Consider the following 21,388-nt stretch of genomic DNA (forward strand, 5'->3'; position numbering starts at 1 on the left):
GTATAAATATATTGGTACTAAAATATAGTTTTAATTTTAAATCAATACATTAAAATTTATATTATTAGAAACAAATTTGATGTAGATCAATAAAATGAATGAATATAGTGGAGAAAGTTCTAGTTCTGTATTATTCCTAAGTATACTTAATCATTCTCTAGTTTGCATTTTTAACCTGATGAACTCTAATTTCACCTGAGGCTCACTTCCATTTTTGCTGGCAGTGACCAAAACTAAACTGGTGAGGTCCCATGCTCACCTCATTATAGCATCTACCTTTGCTTCTATGTGAAAACCACTTTTGTAATTTTTGATAGAAACTGAAAGAAATGCTACATTAATTTTGGGATTTGACTATTTGAAATGTTTATGCTTACAGAAATACTGGATACTATTGAATTTTAGATTGCAAGGTTAATGTACAGTATATTATATTTGTAACTGCATCAAAAAAAGTTGAAAGCTATTTGTTCTTTATTTCTTTCCATCTTTATTCCTCTGCACCTTCTCTTCCCCTATCTTTTTCCTTCTTAATATTTTTTGTTTGTTATTTATATTTTCTCTGTTGTAGAATTTTAATAAAGTATATTAAGAAACCTCATTACTGCTCATCATTATGTTTGAACTACTTCACAGGGTATTTTACTGTCTTGAATTATATGTGACCTTTCCCTGTAAGAACAATTCTAGATGATAAGAAAAGAGCCATTGTAGCATTTATAATTAAAAGATGAAAAATGAATATATTGGATATAATGGCCTGATTTGGACACAAAATATTTTGCATTTAATTAGGTATGTGTAAATGGAATTTGTTTGTTTAACGGTGTTCTTTGCTCACCATAATTTAAGTATTTAGTAGCCAACAGAGATCCATAAAGCACAAATAATGATAGGTCCTTTTAGAAAGAGAGAGGTTGGTATGTTATTTCAGTAAATGTGTGGGGAATTTTTCAAGTAATTTCTGATTGGAGTTCTTTTTTTTAATAAAGAGATGCTTGGGAAAGGAATGCATTTTTTTAATAAAGAAGGAACAGTAAGGTTAATATTGCCATGCCTTTCTCCATATTTTTCTTTACTGCATTTGGAACCTTGAATAAAGTTTTGGAAAGTGTGAGATAGAGGAATGGTAGTGTTAGGAAGGGTTAAATTAAATTACTTAAAACAATTTAAAATGGGTTATTTAACTTTTCATGATGTCTGATAATTTTCCATATTTAATTTTCCACAATTTATATTTATATATTTTAAGACAAACATAGTGCTTTATCAACTATAACCAGTGCTTTTTTTGTAAAAGAAAAAGGTGCTGGAACTCACACATGTCATACAACCCGCCTTGTTTATCCTACAAGGTTCCATCCAAAAAAGGTGCCGGAACTCCGTACTGAGCATTCTATGAGAAAAAAAGCCCTGACTATAACACTAATTGCCTCTTCTGTGGCAGCACTTTTCCTGTGGAACACTCTCCCCCCTGAGGTTCAGCAGGTCTCCCACATTTTTAGCCTTCCAAAAGGCTTTAAAGACCCGGTTTTCCCATCAAGCATTGGGAAAAGATCAGATGATGGCATCTTAGCACAGATTGGCACCAGGCTTTTGTTGTTTAAATGATTTATGTTTTAACTGGTTGTGCTTGATAGTTTTCAAAATGATTTTACGTGTCTTCTAATCTTGGATTGAGAGCTGCCCAGAGTTGGTTAAAACATGGATGACAATATAAAATGTTATAAATAAATAAAATCTAATCTTCATGATTGCTGCTTTGGGGACAGGAAATTACCCATCATGTTTCTAGCCATGCTTCTGTTAGTTCTATGTATTCAGGGACCATGTTAATGTCATAATGTATGAATAAAGCAAAGCTGTAAATAACAATAAAAATATGTACTTTAGTTCTTGAGTACAAATTAAGCATTATTTACTGAACGCTCATCTTATTTTTGAAACTCAGATTTAATTATATGACTTGGAGAATTTTCTAGCCATGCAAGGTTTCATTAGTTTTTAACACTGTGCTCCTATAGTGCAATATGGTAATTTTTAGCATTTCCTCTTTTCATTTCCTCTTTGGATACTAATAGAAATAAATATAAATATGAAGACTTAAAAAATTATTACCAAGTTCAGTGAGTGGGATTTGCAATTTATATAGCCTGTTATATGAAATGAATAAGTTCTCCCAGGTGTTGGCGCCATATTGTGATTTGCACAACAATAACATTATTGCTTTATTTTCAGATTTCGAACCTGGAGAATTGATTTTGATGAAAGTGTTGCCTTCTGGAAGAGTGCTGTGAAGCTGTCTGCCAACATTTCCAACTGAAAATAAATGCTAGGCTTCCTACTTAAGAGAAGAATAGTTTCTTATTAAGTAGTACCTCACAGTAAAATCAAAATGTATGGAAGTGCAAGAACAATCAGTAATCTGGAAGGCAGTCCTGCCAGATCTCCACGTTTGCCACGATCGCCTCGTCTGGGCCATCGGCGAACAAGTAGTGGAGGAGGTGGAGGGACAGGTAAGACTTTATCAATGGAGAACATTCAGTCACTTAATGCTGCCTATGCAACATCTGGACCAATGTATCTGAGTGACCATGAAGGTGTGGCATCTACTATTTTTCCAAAGGGCACAATGACTCTTGGAAGGGCTACTAATCGAGCTGTATATGGTGGACGAGTTACAGCAATGGGGAGCAGCCCTAATATTGCTTCTGCTGGCCTTTCCCATTCAGATCTCCTTTCTTATACTGATCAGCATGGAGGGTTGACCACCTCCTCACATCATCATCATCATCATCAAATTCCTTCCATGCTGAGGCAAGTAAGAGACAGCACCATGCTAGATTTACAGGCTCAACTGAAGGAGTTACAAAGAGAAAATGAACTTCTAAGGAAAGAGCTAGACATCAAGGATAGCAAGCTTGGATCTTCCATGAATAGCATCAAGACCTTCTGGAGTCCAGAGCTTAAAAAAGAAAGAGTTTTGCGCAAAGAGGAAGCAGCCAGAATGTCTGTTTTGAAAGAACAAATGAGGGTTTCTCATGAGGAGAATCAGGTAAGCACTGAACAGGAAATAATGGCATACATCAACTGAGCAGCATGTCTTAATTTACTTACATGGTTATTCCTTAGTGATATTACTTGTTCCTATGACAGCAGAAAAACTGGATATAGTTTTAATATCTTTGATGTGGTTGCCATCTATATTGCTATAGATACTGGATCACTCTTTAGTTTGCATTGTTTTCAATAACCTCTATAAATATGTGTCAACACATATTTCATTTGATAATTGCTTTCCATTTCATTCTAGATTTTGAAGTGGCTTAGTAAATGATCTCTTATGATTAATGGGCTGTGTCAGTGATGGCGAACCTATGACATGCAATTCTTGGAAAGGGGAGACGCCATGATGTTTTGGGTGACAAACCAGAGTTCAACATCTGACAAAAAACTATTTTTGAAAACACCCCCTGTTCTTGTGTGGTTTTCTAAGTTAGAATGAGAATGGGGTGTGCTGTTGTGTGACTTCTAGAGTTTCCAAAAACCATGTAAGAACAGGGGGTGCTTTGGTGTGGTTTTTGAGGGCCCTGGACCACAGAAGAGTATTCTGCAAGAGAGCTGCAGGAATTTTGTTCCGCAAGAAGAAAAGCCTTGTATGACCTAGAGCAATCTCAGGTAGACCACAGGCCCTGTGAACTGAAAGAGAACACTGCCTGAAGGTAAAAGAATGTGGCAAATCCTGTGGGCCACTGGACTGCAGGGCAATTGCACCATTCTCTGAGGCTTCCCCCATCTTGGACAATAGCATGAGGTGGCCTTTTTGAACAACAGTGCTGGCAATAGGGCTGAAGTGGAGGCCCAGGCCTTCACTTCAGACCCAGCCTTGACATTGCCACTGGGTGCTACTGTTCAAGGTGACCTAGATGGCAGTGAGGAGGGGTAGATATAGAGAACTGCTTCTCTTTTGTTTTGGTATCTGTAGCAGAATCAAGTTAGACATTTTCTGAAGTTTTGACATGCCAAACCCAAAGGTTTCACCATCCTATGGTTATAAAAACTGAAGATTCATCTGAATTAATATTAAAACAAATATATGTGTAACTTATAAGGAGGGAAGCACTCCCTTAGATAATGAGACCTGAAGGATTTAAAACTTAATCAGTATACTAAATTGAATTTTAAAAACAGACTGGCAACTTATGTAGATTTTTCTTTATTATAGTAACACATTGGTGAAACTAGTTGAAATCACCTAATCCTTTTTCAGGACACACCTTTATAGAGAGTACTGCAGTAATCTGAACATGATGTGGCCCAGGCATGGATAACTATAACCAGATTCAGACTGATGTGGTGTGTTAATCAAAGTTGTGTCAGATCACAAGAATAATTGTTGCCAAATTAGATAAATGTAGGAGATGAGCAGGCTGAGCTGGAAGGTGGGGTTAAATGTGTCATCAGTTTAGAATCCTTGTGCTTCCACAAGTGACCTAAGTCCAGCCCACCATGAATTCTGTTGATCCTTATCTAGTGCCAATTTAGCTCTGACCATTAGTTGATCAGATTCTTGTATATGGGTAAAGATAAAGGTTTCCTCTGTCCAGTCATGTCCGACTTTAGGGAGCAGTGCATTCACAAATGTTCATTTAAATGCATTCAAAAGTGAAAAATGAGTTGGAATAATAGAATAGTATAATTAGAAATACAGGAAGCCCTTGAATTATGACCATTTGTTTAACAATCTCTGGAAGTTACCATGTGCTGAAAAAAATGACTTACAATCGGTCCTCACACTTATGACCATCGCAGTGTCCCCACAGTCATATGACCAAAATTCAGGTACTTGGCATACCAGTGTATGCAATTATGATTGCAGTGCCCTGGGGTCATGTGATCGTCATTTGCAGCTTCCCAAAGGGGCTTCTGACAAGAAAAGTCAATAGGGGAAGCCAGATTTGCTTAACAGTCATGGGATTCACTTAATGACCATGACAAAAAAGGTTGTAAAATAGGGTGCACCTCATTTAATGACTGCATTGCTCAGCAAAGGAAATTCTAGTCCAATGGTGATCATAAGTCACTGATTACATATATATACATATGTAGTCATCCCATACAATTTTTTCATTCAGTATAGCACTACAGTACATAGCACTCTCTCTTGTCCCTGGTAAGCTAATTATATAAGAGCTTGGGTGAGAAAGAGATGCAGTGCTTTCTCAGGAACAAAAATGTTGCAATCACTATTGAAAAAAAAGCAGTTTTCCCAGAGCTGAAATATTATTATAGCTTTGCTCAACAATTCTCTTTGGTGAATGGAATTATAAGCATTAAACCGTTGCATGGAAAGTCCTTCAATAAAATAAAGTAAAACTCCAACTAAAATATAATCTTGATTCAGATTTTTACTGTACCAAAGTAGTTAAGCTACGTGTTAAAACAAAATGTTAACATGAAGAGTGTGGAATCAGTCTTTAGTATTGTTAATGCTTAGTACTACTTGGGAGTTTTTCTTTCTTTCTGAAGCTGTTTAGCTCTTATGTTGTTACATAATACTTATGAAATATATATACTTTACTCATAGTGCTTTGGTCTGTACAATTTTCAAATGCTGAAAGGAAATAATCCATAAGAGCATCTGTGGTAAGGTAATTGTCCCTTTTAAAGACAATTTGACTAAGAAAGTCCATGTTTCGCTTTTATCTCTATGAGGTTCTATATGACCAAGGAGTTGTGTTGTAAGAACCAGCCTTACCAGAGCTTGGTAGAAGGAGGGAGAAAAGCAATAGGGGAGAGAAACAAGCTAATCTCCCACTGCTAAATATGTGAAGTCTGATTGGCAATTCCATGTTAAGGGAGGTACCAAATCCAAAGATCATCCCACTCCCAGTCATTTCTTTGGCATGCTTTTCAATCATACCTAGAAGGGAAAAAAATCAAAGGATTCCAACTAGAAAAACTCTACCCTTGGTTTGCATTGTAACTAAGATAGTTATTTTATTATCCTTCATATTAATATGCAGTATGAGGCCATTTTTGAGATTATGGACAGAATTGTCTCATAGACTCTTTAAATTATGGGCTGGTTTTACTGCCAGAATGTGATATCCTTATTTGTGTGTCAGTGTGCCCTGTGAACTGAACCTCTAAATAATGATTTATAATTTAGGGAGTTATATAATTGTGGCTTGGAATATGCTACTCAGTTGCCTATTTGAAAAAAAGAATAGTTAACTCCAGAGAGAGGTCTGCTGTTTGTTGAAAAATATTGTGGTACTATTTTTTGTACATATTTTTGTACATAATCATTTTCTGAACAGAAATTAGAAATGGAGATAAAATACATACGAAGGGTTAGATTGGAAGGATCTTCTGGCAAACTTTTCTAACCTGATTTATTTGTCTGGAGATGTTTCCTTATCTGACTAGGAAACACCATCAGTACTAGTGGTTGTGTTCTGTTCACATATAGTAGCATGCCCTGCCAGTATTGGTGTAATAATAATAATAATAATAATAATAATAATAATAATAATAATAATAATAATAATAATAATAATAATAAAGTTGGAAGGGACCTTGGAGGTCATCTAGTCCAACCCCCTGCTCAGGCAGGAAACCTTATACCATTTCAGGCAAATGGCTGTCCAGTCTCTTCTTAAAAACTTCCAGTGTTGGAGCATTCACAGCTTCTGGAGGTAGGTTGTTCCACTGGTTAATTGTTCAAACTGTCAGGAAGTTTCTCCTTAGTTCTAGGTTGCTTCTGTCCTTGGTAGTTCGTCCTTTAGGGTATTATTATTTTCTGCTTGATTGCTTATCAGGAGTTAATCTCTGCTTCTCTGGATGTTGGCTACTGAAGAGGGTGTGTTTTGCTCTTTTTATTTCCTTCTTAGGTTTTTTTTATTAATTTTAATTTAATTTAATTTAATTTATTAATATTTCTATACCGCCCTTCTCCCGGAGGACTCAGGGCGGTGTACAGGGCAAGAATAAAACACAGAAATTTACAAAAACTAAAAAATAATTAAATACATGCCCGATTAAAATACAATTGATACATAGTAAAAACCCCAATAAAAATGATAAAAACCCCACCAATCCCCCCTCAGGCCAGGCCGGCTTGATCGAACAAGTATGTTTTCAGATCGCGGCGAAAGGAGCGCAGATCGGGCGCCGTCCGGAGCTCAACCGGTAACTGGTTCCATAGCTCCGGGGCGCCCACAGAGAAGGATCTCCCCCTGGGGGCCACCAGTCGACATTCTCTGACCGGTGGCACCCTGAGGAGGCCCTCTCTGTGGGAACGCACAGGGCGCAGGGAGCTTGATGCCGGCAGCAGATGTTCCCTGAGGTACTCCGGCCCCATGCCATGGAGGGCTTTGAACACCATTACTAGCACCTTGAATCTCACCCGGAAGACAACTGGCAACCAATGCAGCTCACGGAGCAGAGGTGTCACATGGGAGTATCGGGAGACTCCCAACACAACTCTCGCGGCTGCATTCTGTACAAGTTGGAGCCTCCGGGTGGTCCTCAAGGGAAGCCCCATGTAGAGAGCGTTGCAGTAGTCTAGACGAGAGGTCACGAGCGCGTGAGTGACCGTGCATAAATCATCCCGGCTTAGATAGGGCCGCAACTGGCGCACCAGGCGAACCTGGGCGAAAGCCCCCCTAGTCACAGCCACCATGTGATCTTCCAAGGTAAGCCGCGAATCTAGGAGGACTCCCAAGTTGCGAGCCCTATCTACGGGGGGTAATAATTCACCCCCCATAGAGAGAGATGGAATATCCGAATAGACCCGGGATGAAGGTATGCAAAGCCACTCGGTCTTGTCGGGGTTGAGTTGAAGTCTGTTCCTCCCCATCCAGACCCGAACCGCCTCCAGGCAACGGGACATCACGTTGAGGGCATCACTGGGGTGGTTTGGGGTAGAAAGAAAAAGCTGGGTATCATCAGCGTACTGATGATACCCAACTCCAAAGCCACGAATGATCTCACCCAGCGGTTTCATATAGATGTTGAACAGGAGAGGCGAGAGGACCGACCCCTGAGGAACTCCACAAACGAGAGACCTCGCGGTCGACCTCTGCCCTCCTGTCAACACCGACTGCGAGCGTCCCTGGAGATAGGAGGAGAACCACTGTAAAACCGTGCCTCCCACTCCCAATCCCCTGAGACGCCGCAGCAGGATACCATGGTCGATGGTATCGAAAGCCGCTGAGAGGTCTAATAGGACTAGAACAGAGGAATGACCCCTGTCCCGAGCCCTCCAGAGATCATTCACCAGCGCGACCAATGCCGTCTCTGTGCTGTGCCCGGGCCTGAAACCCGATTGGTACGGGTCTAGATAATCCGCTTCATCCAGGACCAAAGGGAGCTGATGCGCCACCACACTCTCAACAACCTTCGCAAGAAAGCGAAGGTTGGAGACCGGACGGAAGTTGTTCAATACAGCTGGGTCCAAGGCAGGCTTCTTGAGGAGGGGCCTCACCACCGCCTCTTTCAAGATGGCAGGGAAGCTACCCTCACTCAAAGAAGCTGATATAACTGCCTGGAACCAGCTGCGTGTCCTCTCCCGGGCTGCATAAACCAGCCAGGAAGGGCACGGGTCCAATAAACATGTGGTGGAGCTCAGTCTCCCCATAATCCTGTCCACTTCCTCCGGAGTTACAGAATCAAACTCCTCCCAAGTGATATCGACAAGACCACCCGCGTCCTGATCGCCAGACTTTGCCCAGTCAGAGTCCAGACCGGTCCGAATCCGAGTGATTTTGTCCGACAGATAATTGTTAAACTCCTCGGCACGACCCTGCAAGGGTTCCTCCCTCACCTCCTGATTAAGGAGGGAGCGAGTCACCCTAAACAGAGCGGCCGGGCGATTATCTGCGGACGCGATAAGGGTAGCGAAGTGATTAGACCTCGCCACCCTTATCGCAGCGAGATAAGACCTAATATGGGTTCTTAGTCGCAATCGGTCGGATTCGGATCGGCTGGACCTCCAACCGCTCTCTAGGCCCCGTCTCCGGCGCTTCATCTCCCGGAGCTCCGCAGAGAACCATGGAGCTCGACGGGATCTGCATCGGGTCAGGGGCCGCAAGGGTACAACTCGGTCAAGAGCCTCAGTGGCTGCCCTTTCCCAAGCTTCCACTAAGGCATCTGCCGAGCTGTGAGTGGGGGAGGCAGGTGGGGACCCCAGCGCTGCCTGGAATCTCGCGGAATCCATTAAGCGTCTGGGGCGGTACCATTTAACTGGTTCCACACACCCACGGCAGGGGGTGGCAAAACGGAAGACCAGCCGCAGGAGATGATGATCGGTCCATGACAGGGGCATAATAATTGGAGAGCCCCCACCAAGATCATCTAACCACCGACCAGATAAGAAAACTAGGTCAAGGGTGTGGCCTCCCTCATGAGTCGGTCCTGAAATTACTTGCGTCAGGTCCATGGTTGTCATGGAAGCCATGAACTCCCGAGCCAACTCAGATGATCCTCCCAGAGACGGTAGATTGAAGTCCCCCAAAACTATAAGTTTCGGGAACTCAACCACCAACCCAGAGAGCACATCGAGAAGCTCAGGCAGGGCTGCTGCTGCGTGACTAGGCGAAAGGTACACCAGCAGCAAGCCCAACTGCGCACCAGGGCCGTATCTCAAAAAGAGAGACTCACACCCGACTATCTGCGGAACGGTGGCCTCCCGCGGAGCTAAGGTCTCCCTCATAACAACAGCCACTCCCCCACCCCTGCCCTGAGCCCGAGGCCGGTGTAGCACCCGGAAACCTGGTGGGCAAAGATCAGCCAGAGGAATACCGCCCTCTGGGCCCAACCAAGTCTCCGTGATGCAAGCCAGGTCCGCCTGCTCACCCTCGACCAAGTCACGGACGAGAGGAGCTTTATTAACGACAGACCTGGCATTCAGGTACACCAGCCGGAGCTCAGGCAGCTGCACATCCTCACTCCCGGGACCTCGGGGTAGAACAAGAGGGTCGGAACGCCTCACCGCTTGCAAGTAGCGGAGAGGCCTTCCCTGAGATCGATACGGCCCTCTGTTCCTACACCTGCTGCCATTCCCTAATGTCGTGGGAATAGGCATTCCCACGACTTGCCCTGGAGCCCCGGGGGCGACTGACCCCCGCTCCTCCCCTCCACGATCAATCCCGGCCCTGGCCTGAACAGTGGTTGCTGGACTGCCCCCCATATCTGAACAACCAAAAGAAGTTCCCACCCCCCTCCCTAACCTACTAAAAAATTTAACCAAAAAACTAACCAGGGCCCTCCTATTTGGCTTATATCGGAGGCCCCTACCCATGCCCAGCCATCTCTCAGGGTCCCAACACTCGGGCCCTTCATCAAGAGGAGGTGTAAAAAGTAAGGCGGGTCGCTCCCAGGATGGGGGGGCCCCCCTGAGAGCGTATAAGGTCGTGCTAAAATAAGTCAGACGCATGATCTTAACAAGTCTGACAAAAAACAGAAAGGCAGACCAGATCAACATGGGAGGATCTCAAAATAAGTAAATCGAAGGCAAATGACCAGAGAGCCAGCCCAGCTCCACTGCCACTAGAGCTGGGAAATCCCGGAACAGATCGAATCCCGCCCTCTCACGGCGGTCAAAGCCGGGGGGCAACCTGGTACATACAAACCGGGGGAGCAATACCCCCCAGAGCTCTCACCTCTGGGAGGCAGCAGATATAAAAACTTAACCACTCTCCCACAGTGGTTGTACCCCGGACCTTCCAAAATTATAGGGGAGGGGAGGAGAGAAGAGGAAATTAGAGCAAGGGAGTCAGCGAAATACATCAGGGCTGATAAGCCTGTAGAGATAATTACTCTTTTCCCCCCAAAATGTTTTATTAATTTTCTATTATTACATTTGATTAGTGCTTAATAAACATCTTGTTGTCTGGGTTAATTTGTTTGCTTAATAACACAAGTTACATTCTTAGTCCCTACCCCTTTTTCCCAACCATTGATAAAATAAATTCCATGTTTGAAAATATTCTGTATCTTCTTTCTCTTTTATCCTCAATGTAAGCCTGTCCATTTCAGCACAGTCCAATATCTTCTTGATTATCTCTTCGTCTAGTGGTGTTTCTTCATTCTTCCAGTGCTGAGCAAATACAATTCTTGCTGCTATTAGTACATGCAATGTTAAATATACACTTTGCTTATCATTTTTTTCGGGTATTATACCTAGTAAGAAAAGTTCAGGTTCTAAATCTACATGTTTTCCTAACATCTTTTCTAGCCAAGTGTGTATTTTTGTCCAAAATCTTTTTGCTTTAACACAGGTCCACCACAAATGGTAATATGTGACAGATTTTTTGTTACATTTCCAACATTTACTAGACATATTTTTAAACATTTTTGCTAATCTAGCAGGTGGTAAGTGCCATCTATAAAACATTTAATATGTTTTCTTTATAAGAAGTTGTCATTGTCAATTTAAAATTTCTTTCGCAAATATTTTGCCATTTCTTTAATTCTATATTATAGCTAAAGTTTTTTTTGCCCATTTTATCATTGTATCTTTCACTTGTTCATCCTCCATTTTCAAATTTAATAGAAAGTTATAGTTTCTTAATCAGTTTTTCATCAGAGGTCAACAATATCTGATGAAACATTGTCTGTTCTTTATAAAAGCCATCTATTTTTGCATCTTTATCATATCTCAATTGCATTTGCAATTGAGGCCACCATCATAATTCAATACCCTAGTCTAAAAGCTCTTGTTTAGATTTTAGTTTCCCCTCACTATCCAAAATGTCCTTATATGTCATTTTTTTCATATTGCACTAAGTTCAGGTGATTTTATTACCTCTTTTGAATGATGTGTAAATATGGTTCATCTCTATGGCTGATTTGTCTGAATGATTGATTGATTAGCATCATCTATTTATAGTTGAGACCTTTCTGGAGGATATTGTGTTTTGCAGTGGATAATGGGCAATTGGACATATTGTCAACCAATTTAGGTTCTGGTACCTCTTTGCTTCTGATATATAGTTAGTTTTGCTTTTCTTTTTTCAGTTTGTAATACCATGTGGACATAAAAAACTGTCTCTTCCTGAGCCTGCTCAGAAATTTATATGGTTAATTCATTTACTTGTATATTATACTCAGTTGTATGGCTGATAGTGCTAATATACTCAATGTTAAAAATGGCAAGACTTGTGTGTCCAACATATATGCCATATGACTAAATGCATGATGAAAAAAGCAGCATTACTAGCACATCTCTCTTCTCGTGTACACACCATGGTGTAGGATTGCCTTTCCTTTTTGGGGATGGGTATGTTACTGATGTCAACCACAACAGCAAAATTGCTTGGCTATTTTCTCCCCTCATCTCCTAGATTTACAATGCAATGAAAGTAAAGTTCTGGCAAGGAATGAGAAAGATAAGGAAATAGCTCTAGATTTATGAATAAATGAATGAGAAATCACCCAGTAGCATCTCTCATGAAAGAAATATTACTTTGAGGCATTAAATTCCAGACAGATATGTAAAAATAATTGTGAGAAAGTATCATGTACAGTAATTTATTTGATTGCTATATGTAGGAAAGCAACTTTCAGCTAATGAAGCAATTGATCTTAAGAGTGACTTATTTTTTAATTGGCAGATTGTATATGGTTAATTTGGATTTGGAACTATACCATACCCGATCATTTATTTTTAATTTTCTTCTATCACTTCATTTGTTTGTGATTAAATAAAGATAAGGTACGAAAAAGATAATATGAAATATTAATAGGTTCAAATGTAGACTTTAACAACTTCTTCTAGTTTTGAGACAAGGACAATGAATCATACACTTGTAGTTATAAGCAATGTTTGATCACTAAACTAATGAATATAGATTCTCTAGAATAGCAAACACCATATGCCAGTCATGCAAATATAGAAACACTGTGGTATACAAAAACATTTCTTTTTAAAAATGTAAATGCATTCCTCCCTCACTGTATAATCTCATTCAAGATTAATCAGACTTCATTCCTAGTGTATTACAATGAGATTTATTGGGGTTTGTTTGTTTGTTTGTAGTCCAACAGCATAATCCCATACACATGTACTAAAAACACAGCATTCACTAAGAATTACCCTCAGTAAAAAGATATATGATCATCAGCATACAAAAGTTATCCTGCCATTCACACCTTCAATCAATATACTGTAGCTTGTAAGATCAGCAGAACCATTTCTTATATATTTATCCATAAATACGTTAAACAATCAATCAGACAGCCTTGCTTATTCCCTGCTCAGTGCTGAACAATTTGTATAGTGTTCCATTTATTCTCTCACACACTTTTAATAATAGCCAGCAATCAGTCAATTCCATATTCATGCAAAGCATAATCAAGGTTATTCACTTTATCAACTCTGCATTGGTCTCATCACTTGTAACCTTCTTTGTGTCACTTAAGACCTGATTGTGCCAGCTGGGGACTCCAAAGGACGGATGAACTCATGAGGTGACTCCACCAGCATCTGTTTATCTATTGTTTTCTTGTCTGGTTTATTTTTACTTTTAATGTGTTTTATAATTAATGAAAACAGTGCTTTTGCACATTTATTCATTGTTCTTAGCTTTGTGGTATACTGCTCAGAGTCACCTTGGCAAGATAGGTGATTACATAAATTATATAAATCAATCAATCATATCATTTCTCTCAATCAAGAAATAAAGTACACTTTATTTTTTCATATTCATAATTTTCTCCATGACTTGATGAAGAACAAAAATCTCGTTTGCACAAGAGTTCCATGGCATCAAGCCAAATTGTACTTCCCCCATTTTGCTCACTGAGAAAGAATAAAAGATGATGTAGAAAGAAAAATATGATTTTTAAAGTTTCTGTTCATAATACACACATGCGTGTATATAAAAAACTGTTATGAACAAAAATTTGAAAAATCGTATTTTTCTTTTTACATCATCCTTTATTCCTTCTTAATGATCTCATTCACCACCTTCATGTTTGACAAAGATATATATGATTATTTATTTACCCCACTGCAACGTAACTTGGCAGCTCACACGATGGAGGAAAAAATGACTCTTCATATCCAGAATAAATTATTTGACAAACTATGACTCTAAAAAAGAAGTGGAAAGGAAAATTCATATTGTTTTTGTATGAGGTGGGCAATTTATGGTTGGTGGGCAAACATGTAAAGTTTTTAGGACATAAAATTTTGAGAGAACGTAATGCTCCACAAAATGGTATCACTGTCATAAATTCTCACCTTATTAGAAGGCAGACTGGTAGCCTCCTTATTGTAGCTTTTCTCAGGATGCTTCCTAACTTTCTCAGCATTCTTGTATAACATGGAAAGGAAACTGGAGCTTGATGCTTTGCCTGCCCAGCTCCCATTTAATGTCTGCTATAATTAAAAGACACAAAACCAGACATGTCAAACACAAGGCCCGGGGGCCAGATCCGGCCCGCGAAGTGGTTTCTTGTGGCCCGCGAAGCCATCCTGGAAACAGTGAGGGAACGGCCCCCAATGCCTTGGCCCTGGCCCAGAGACCCTCCTTTTGCCAGAGACCCTCAGATCTGTCCCACTCCTGTCCAGGCCCCCATAGGCACCCTTGATGCGAATGATGTAGGGCTGGCCATGCCCACCCAGTTGGCCATACGCACTCTAGCCACGCCCACCCAGCAGGCTACACCCACCCTGGCCCTACCCACCCGGCCCCTTGAGGGCAACCGCAATGCTGATGCGGCCCTCAATGAAATTGAGTTTGACACCCCTGCTCTAAACAAAAGCCAGTTAGGATAGAGAAACTGATGTTTCTGGGCACATTCTTACCCACAGATACCATATTATGTGCATATCATTTTTGTATTTTGTAGTCCAGGTAACTTCTGAATTGTAATTCAGCATCACAGAATTGTAGAGTTGGAAAAACCACAAGAATAATTGAGTCTGGTCCTCTTCAGCATACAAGGAAACCATCTAAAATATCTGTGGGAGGTAGCCACTTCTTAAAACCCTCCAAAGGTAGCCAACTTACAACTTCCATAGGAAGATTGTTCCACTGTCCGCCCCAGTGTCATCTAATCCACTTCTGTGTAAAATTCCTTTCTAGAGCCTTGCTGCTTAGAGGTCAGTGGAACGTACTTTGGTGTCAGTATAAGACTGCAATCATATTCTTCTCTTTTATTTGGGAGGTTTAAAGGTCACTTGAGAGGCAGATTTTTGTATTCTTAACCAGCTAAGCTCAAACATCATCCCATGCCATAATGGTTATTTGGTTTTAGTTTAGTGCATTTTACAATTTCAGTCAGTGCAGTTTTCTAAAGTAAGTTTTGTGGCAGGGGTAGGCAACCTTGGCTCTTTTATGACTCGTGGACTTCAACTCCCAGAATTCCTGAGCCAGCCATGCTGGCTCAGGAATTCTGGGAGTTGAAGTCCACGAGTCATAAAAGAGCCAAGGTTGCCTACCCCTGGTTTGTGGTCTGTGGCTTATTGTAATATGCACTCCTAAACAATTGTGGTTTATTTGATTGCTCATGGTTAAAATCTGGCTTAGCATAAGTATATAAACTAGATTGTAGTAATTGTGTGATGAAAGGTGTTGAATGAAAGGTGTGATTGAAAGGTGTGATTACTTGGATTATATGGAAGAACACAGTGTTAAGCTGTTGATGTATTCTTATGAATTATTTATCTGCCTAATATTGCAGTATTTTACATTAAAAGGCTTTCTTGTCTTTAATAACAATTTCAATTTTCTTTTGGTTCCTCTGTGATTATGAAACAGCCCTGGAGATTTACTCCACATTATTTTTTCAGCATATTAGTTTTATTCTCTCCTTCTGAACCTTGACATTCTCCTGTTGCTAGAGGAAGAGCAGAAATTACTTTTTCCAGAGGAAAAATGGAGAAAATAGTAGAGGGTCAAAGTTACCTCCAATTAGATATAACTTCAGAAATTTTGACAGTGTTGATTTGGGGCATGGTGTTATTAGTTTTTCTATCATAGAGCTGACAGATTTTATTCAATTTGTCTACATTAGTGTGTGCCTTATAGAATACTTTAAAATATTTTTTAAAATAAATAACTTAGACCTGAAACAGAAGGGGAAAAAAAGTTAAAATACAAAATATCCAGGATAAAAAACTTTATCCATCATTTTATCTACTTACTTAAGACTTGGTTATAATAATCAGACCTGGGACTTGCAAGGAATCAGAGATATGTTTTGGAGTCTCCATTGCTTGGTACCCATTCTTATCCTCCCTTTGAATAGAGTTGGTATATTTGTTTATATAATTTCTTTTTAAAAAACCAGATTTTATATTTTTATATTGCCTGCTTTTATATTTATTGTAATTGGATCATTGTGTGCTGCTCAGAGTTGCATTTGGAAAGATGGATGGCTATACAAATTTGATAAGTAAATCAATAAATAACTGTGTTACAGTCAGACCCAATGGTTTCCAATAGCCACCTCTATGGCCTAACATTTCATCACCTTTCTAGAGATTTTAGAATATAGAAGAGAATCATAAGGTTAGAAGAGTCCTCAGAGGTCTTCTGGTCCAACCCCTTGCTCAAGACAGGAGACCTTACATCATCCTGGTCAAATGTCTATTTTTGAAAACCTCCAGTGATGGAGCACTGACAACTCTGGGAATTAAGCTATTCCATTGACTAATTGTTCTTGGTCATTTAATTGGTAGCATAAAGTTCCCTATTGGTGCTGGTCCAGGTAATTTGTGATTACAGAAAGGATTAACTTTATCCTCCAAGGGTGATAGATAGATCATAGAAAAAATATATCTGCAGCTTCCTCAGTTTTAGTGTCTGGACAGGGATATAATTGAATTTCCAGTCAATACCACTGAGAACAAATCAGGTGAGTGAGGTAGGGTGTTTTTTTTATAGATTTTTATTATAAGATGATTTTTAAAAAATTTGTAAACCTCTTGGAGTCACCTATTTGTGGGTTAGGTAGCTATATACATTTGTTTAATAAATAAATAATAATAAAATCTAAGTGTGAGACCCTTTTGGATGAGCAAGCATGTAGTAAAATATTTGGAGAAGTAAGAAAGGAATAGATGAGCTCATATAGTAGGAGCAGCACCGTATGAGGTGGGCTCAGAAAAAGCTTAGAATCAGGTCAACAGAATATTTTATCTTGACATACAGTACACAGAGACAGATTTCAGACCTCATACCTAAGCCACAATGAGCTCATATTACAATGGAATATGCACTTCTACTACTATTTTATCTGACATTAATAACAAACTTCATTTTTATGGATTTTTAACTATAGAAAAAGGTTACTCAAAACAATTTAATTAGATTTTTCAGAGTGAATTTATTTCCTAGATTGGAATAACGAAGCATGAAGACCCTTGTTTGCTAACTTTCTGTATTTACCGGTAGGTATGCTACACAACAGAATTATATTCTGTTTTAATGCCAAGGGGAGTCATGATTCTTTTTTGCCACTGGAAACCCCCCCCACCCCCCCACATCACTTCAGATTTTTGCTAAGTGATCTACATTATTTGTGCAGGCTTCAGAACAACTCTTGCTATTTTTTTGTGTTATTTCCTACAGCAAAAGCAACAACTGAGCTACAATTGATCCCAAGATTTTGGTTGTTAAATGAGACATTTGTTAAGTGAGCTTTGCCCCATTTTATGACCTTTCTTGCCACCATTATTAAGTGAATCACTGCAGTTGATAAGTTAGTAACCAGGTAGTTAAGTGAATCTGGTTTCCCTGTTGATTTTGCTTGTCAGAAGGTCGCAAAATATGATCACATGACCCTGGGATACTGCAATGGTCATAAATATGGATCAGTTGCCAAGCACCTGAATTCTGATTACATGACCATGGGGGTTATGACTATGGGGAGGCTGCAAGGGTCATAGGTGTGAAAAATAGTTGTAAGCCTCTAATACCATTTTCTTGAGCACAGGTTCTCCTCAGGGCTGCGTCTTAAGTCCGCTGCTGTTCACCCTGTTGACCCATGACTGTTATGCTAGGTTTGCCACCAACCATATTGTGAAGTTCACAGATGATACAACAGTAATTGGCCTTATTCATGATGACAAGATGGAGGCTTACCACAAGGAGGTTGAGGGGTTTGGTGAACTGGTGTAAAGAAAACAGCCTAGTTTTAAATACCGGAAAAACCAAAGAGATCATTATCGATTTCAGAAAAGGCAGGCACAGCCACACTTCTCTGTGCATAAATGATTCACCTGTGGAGATGGTTACCAGCATCAAATTCCTGGGTGTGCGGCTAACGAGTAGGCTGCCTTGGTCACTCAACAGTGAGAAACTGATAAAGCGGGCACAGCAGTGCTTACATTTTTCTGCATCACATGAGAAAAGCACATCTTCCTGTATTAGCGTGTTATGAACCCATCTTGCATGCTGTTTGAAAAACTAACATATGTATGTAGAGAATAAAAAATAACAATAAAAACTTTATACAAAAAAGAAAAGAAAAGCACATCTTCCTTCCCCTGTCCTGACCACTTTCTACAGGGGAACAATCGAGAGCATCCTGTCATACAGCATCACAGTCTGGTTTGGAAGCATCACTGCTTCAGACAGGAAGACAGTGCAGAAAGTGGTGAGGATGGCCAAAAAGATCATTGGCAGTTCATCCCCTCCATCCAGGACATAGCACAGAAGGGTTGCTTGTAAGATTATCTGGGACACTACACTTCCTCTTCACGGGCTGTTTTCCTTGTTACTTTCTGGGAGACGCTTCGTGGTAAGGAGAACATCCAGATTCAGCCATAGTTTCATTCCACACAGCATTAACCTTATGAACTCTCAAGCTTCCTTCTTCCGTTATATATTCAAGATGGACAGTATTTAATATTTATTTGTTATGTATATGTAGGGGTGTGGGTCTATGCATATGTGTATATAGCATGGTTAGGTGTGTGTCATGTATGTGTTCCACTTTGAGAGTGTGCAACTAAATTTCATTTTTGATGTGTGCCGTTGTGTCCACAGTAAAAAAATGACAATAAAGGTTATCTTATCTTTTTTCAGTGCCATTGTAAAAAGTTTCACAATTAATTTTTGCAGAGTTTAAACCAAAAACAACGCTGCAACTTTTAAACAAAGTCTGCCTCCAATGTTTGTCAGAAATACTTTAGTTGTAAGGATTTGGGAAATGCTGGTCAAGATGGTAAGTTTGAATTAATGTCTGCATGTTCTTATTAAGAATGACATGCAGTATAACGAACACCACAAGGGATGCATAAATTTAGCTTTAATTGTCCTATGAAGATGGTCAAGTGATGAAGGGGTAAGATCTGATTTGCCTTCAGCTGAGTAGTATTGGCTAGTTTTCTTACTATTTTCTTAGATTTGTCTCTTTTGTTTATAGCAAGATGGTTTTATTGAACAAGAATGCTTTGTCAAGATAATATTTGAAGTGGGGGGAAAAAGGTCCCTGCCAAGCTAGAATGCTAATTCCACATTTGTACTCCTTGGTAATAATACTGTTATTATACCCGTATTTATTTCTTTCCCCCCCACTGCTATGTCATTATAAAAACATGAGGCATTCATATAAAGCATACACTTGCAGATGAAAATACAACCAAAATTTTTCTTTGCTATTTGTGTATCCTTCCATAATAAATGTTAAATAGTCTTAAACAAGATTATTTTTGATAAGGAATGTCAGTCAGACTGGTAAACAAGCCTATCCTAATCATTTTGAAACAATACATTGATGAAAATATCTTAGTTTACAAATCTTAAACACAAACGGACAGTGAAGTGTATTTTAAGAAGAATTCCATTTGGGTTTTTCCTCCTGGAGAAAATCTAGCTTTGCGGTTGCTAAGAGTCGACACCAACTTGCTGGCACATAATCATCATTAACAGTTCCGAGACAAAATGAGTGACATAAAATGATATTTGTTGTTAGGTAGAAAATAATTGTTATTCTTTAACTGCATGACTTTACTGTGTTAATGCAAGCTGAAAATGGAGGTTGGCTGAGTCTTGGTAGGAGACATCTGTTTTTCTGTATCAGAGAACACAGGGAACTATTAATTTCTGGATCTCTGTCATGGAAAGGAAGTCTTGTCTACTGCACAGCTCTTCATTAGAGAAGCTGCATACTGGATAAACTAGTAAGATTGTTAGTTTACCTATTCTATTCTCCTCAGTGGTCCTTCTGGCTTTTCTTGTACCTTGTCCTTCTTGAGAGAGGAAAATGGGCTATGAACAACATCAACTTTTAGGTCATCAGTTTCCATGTTTTATTCATGGCAGCAAACCAACGATCAGAGAGCAAAAAGACAAGTCATGATTTTGATGTAATTGAAAGGAATCAGACCTGATATCTATAATTAGTCAACGGAAGCCAATTATATTATCTCCTCATTCTAATTAACCAATTAATTACATTTTTATGCCACTCTACTCTCCTGTGAGGTGACTCTGAACAGCTTATAAGTTATAAAAAAATAGAAAAATAATTAAAATATATTAAAATATGAAATCTATCCAAATTAAAAATTAAAACTATACTAAAACCAGAAGTAAGAGTCAGACAGGACAGGGATTCCTTCTGGAACCATAGACTGTTCTCAGATGTTTCATAGATTGGGCAAACCTGATAAGTGAGTGAGAGTTATGTTTGTGGAAAAATTTTAAGGATAGTTGCCTTGATTCTCATCTAGTCCAAACCCCTGTTCAGGCAGGAAATCCTATACCATTTCAAACAAATGGCTGTCCAGGCTCTTCTTAAAAACTTCCATTGTTGGAGCATTCACAGCTTCTGGAGACAGGTTGTTCCATAGATTAATTGTTCTGTCAGAAAATTTCTCCTTAGTTCTAGGTTGCTTCTCTTTTTGGCTAGTTTCCATCTGTTGCTTCTTGTCCTGCCTTCAGGTGCTTTGGAGAATAGCTTGACTCCCTCTTCTTTGTGGCAGCCCCTGAGATATTGGAACACTGCTATCATGTCACCCCTTGTCCTTCTCTTCATTAGACTAGACATACCCAATTCCAGCAACCGTTCCTTATATGTTTTAGCCTCCAGTCCCCTGATCATCTTCTCTGTACTTTTTCTAGAGTCTCAACATCTTTTTTACATCATGGTGACCAAAACTGTATGCAGTATTCCAAGTGTGGCGTTAACAAAGCATTGTAAAGTGGTATTAATACTTCACGTGATCTTGATTTTATTCCTCTGTTAATGCAGCTTAGCACTGTGTTGGCTTTTTTGGCAGCTGCAGCAGACTGCTGGCTCATATTGAAGTGATTGTCCACTAGGACTCCGAGATCCCTCTCACAGTTGCTATTATTGAGCAAGGTACCGCCTATACTATACCTGTGCATTTGGTTTTTCTTGCCTAAATGCAGAACCTTAATTT

General features: G+C 39.7%; 1 protein-coding gene across 1 annotated transcript in view; it reads left to right on the forward strand.

Moving 5' to 3' along the window:
- Window positions 1–2,395: 2,395 nt before the first annotated feature.
- ERC2 (ELKS/RAB6-interacting/CAST family member 2) overlaps window positions 2,396–21,388 on the forward strand; it is a gene marked incomplete at its 5' end in the record, with an annotated part of 568,754 nt that continues 549,761 nt past the window's right edge. The window contains one exon of the mRNA XM_083352921.1: window positions 2,396–3,055. Within this exon, the coding sequence (XP_083209047.1) occupies window positions 2,396–3,055 (660 nt within the window). The remainder of the gene's footprint in view (window positions 3,056–21,388) is intronic.

This window comes from Vipera ursinii (assembly GCF_947247035.1).
Source record: "Vipera ursinii genome assembly, chromosome: 2".
NCBI classification, from domain to species: domain Eukaryota; kingdom Metazoa; phylum Chordata; class Lepidosauria; order Squamata; family Viperidae; genus Vipera; species Vipera ursinii.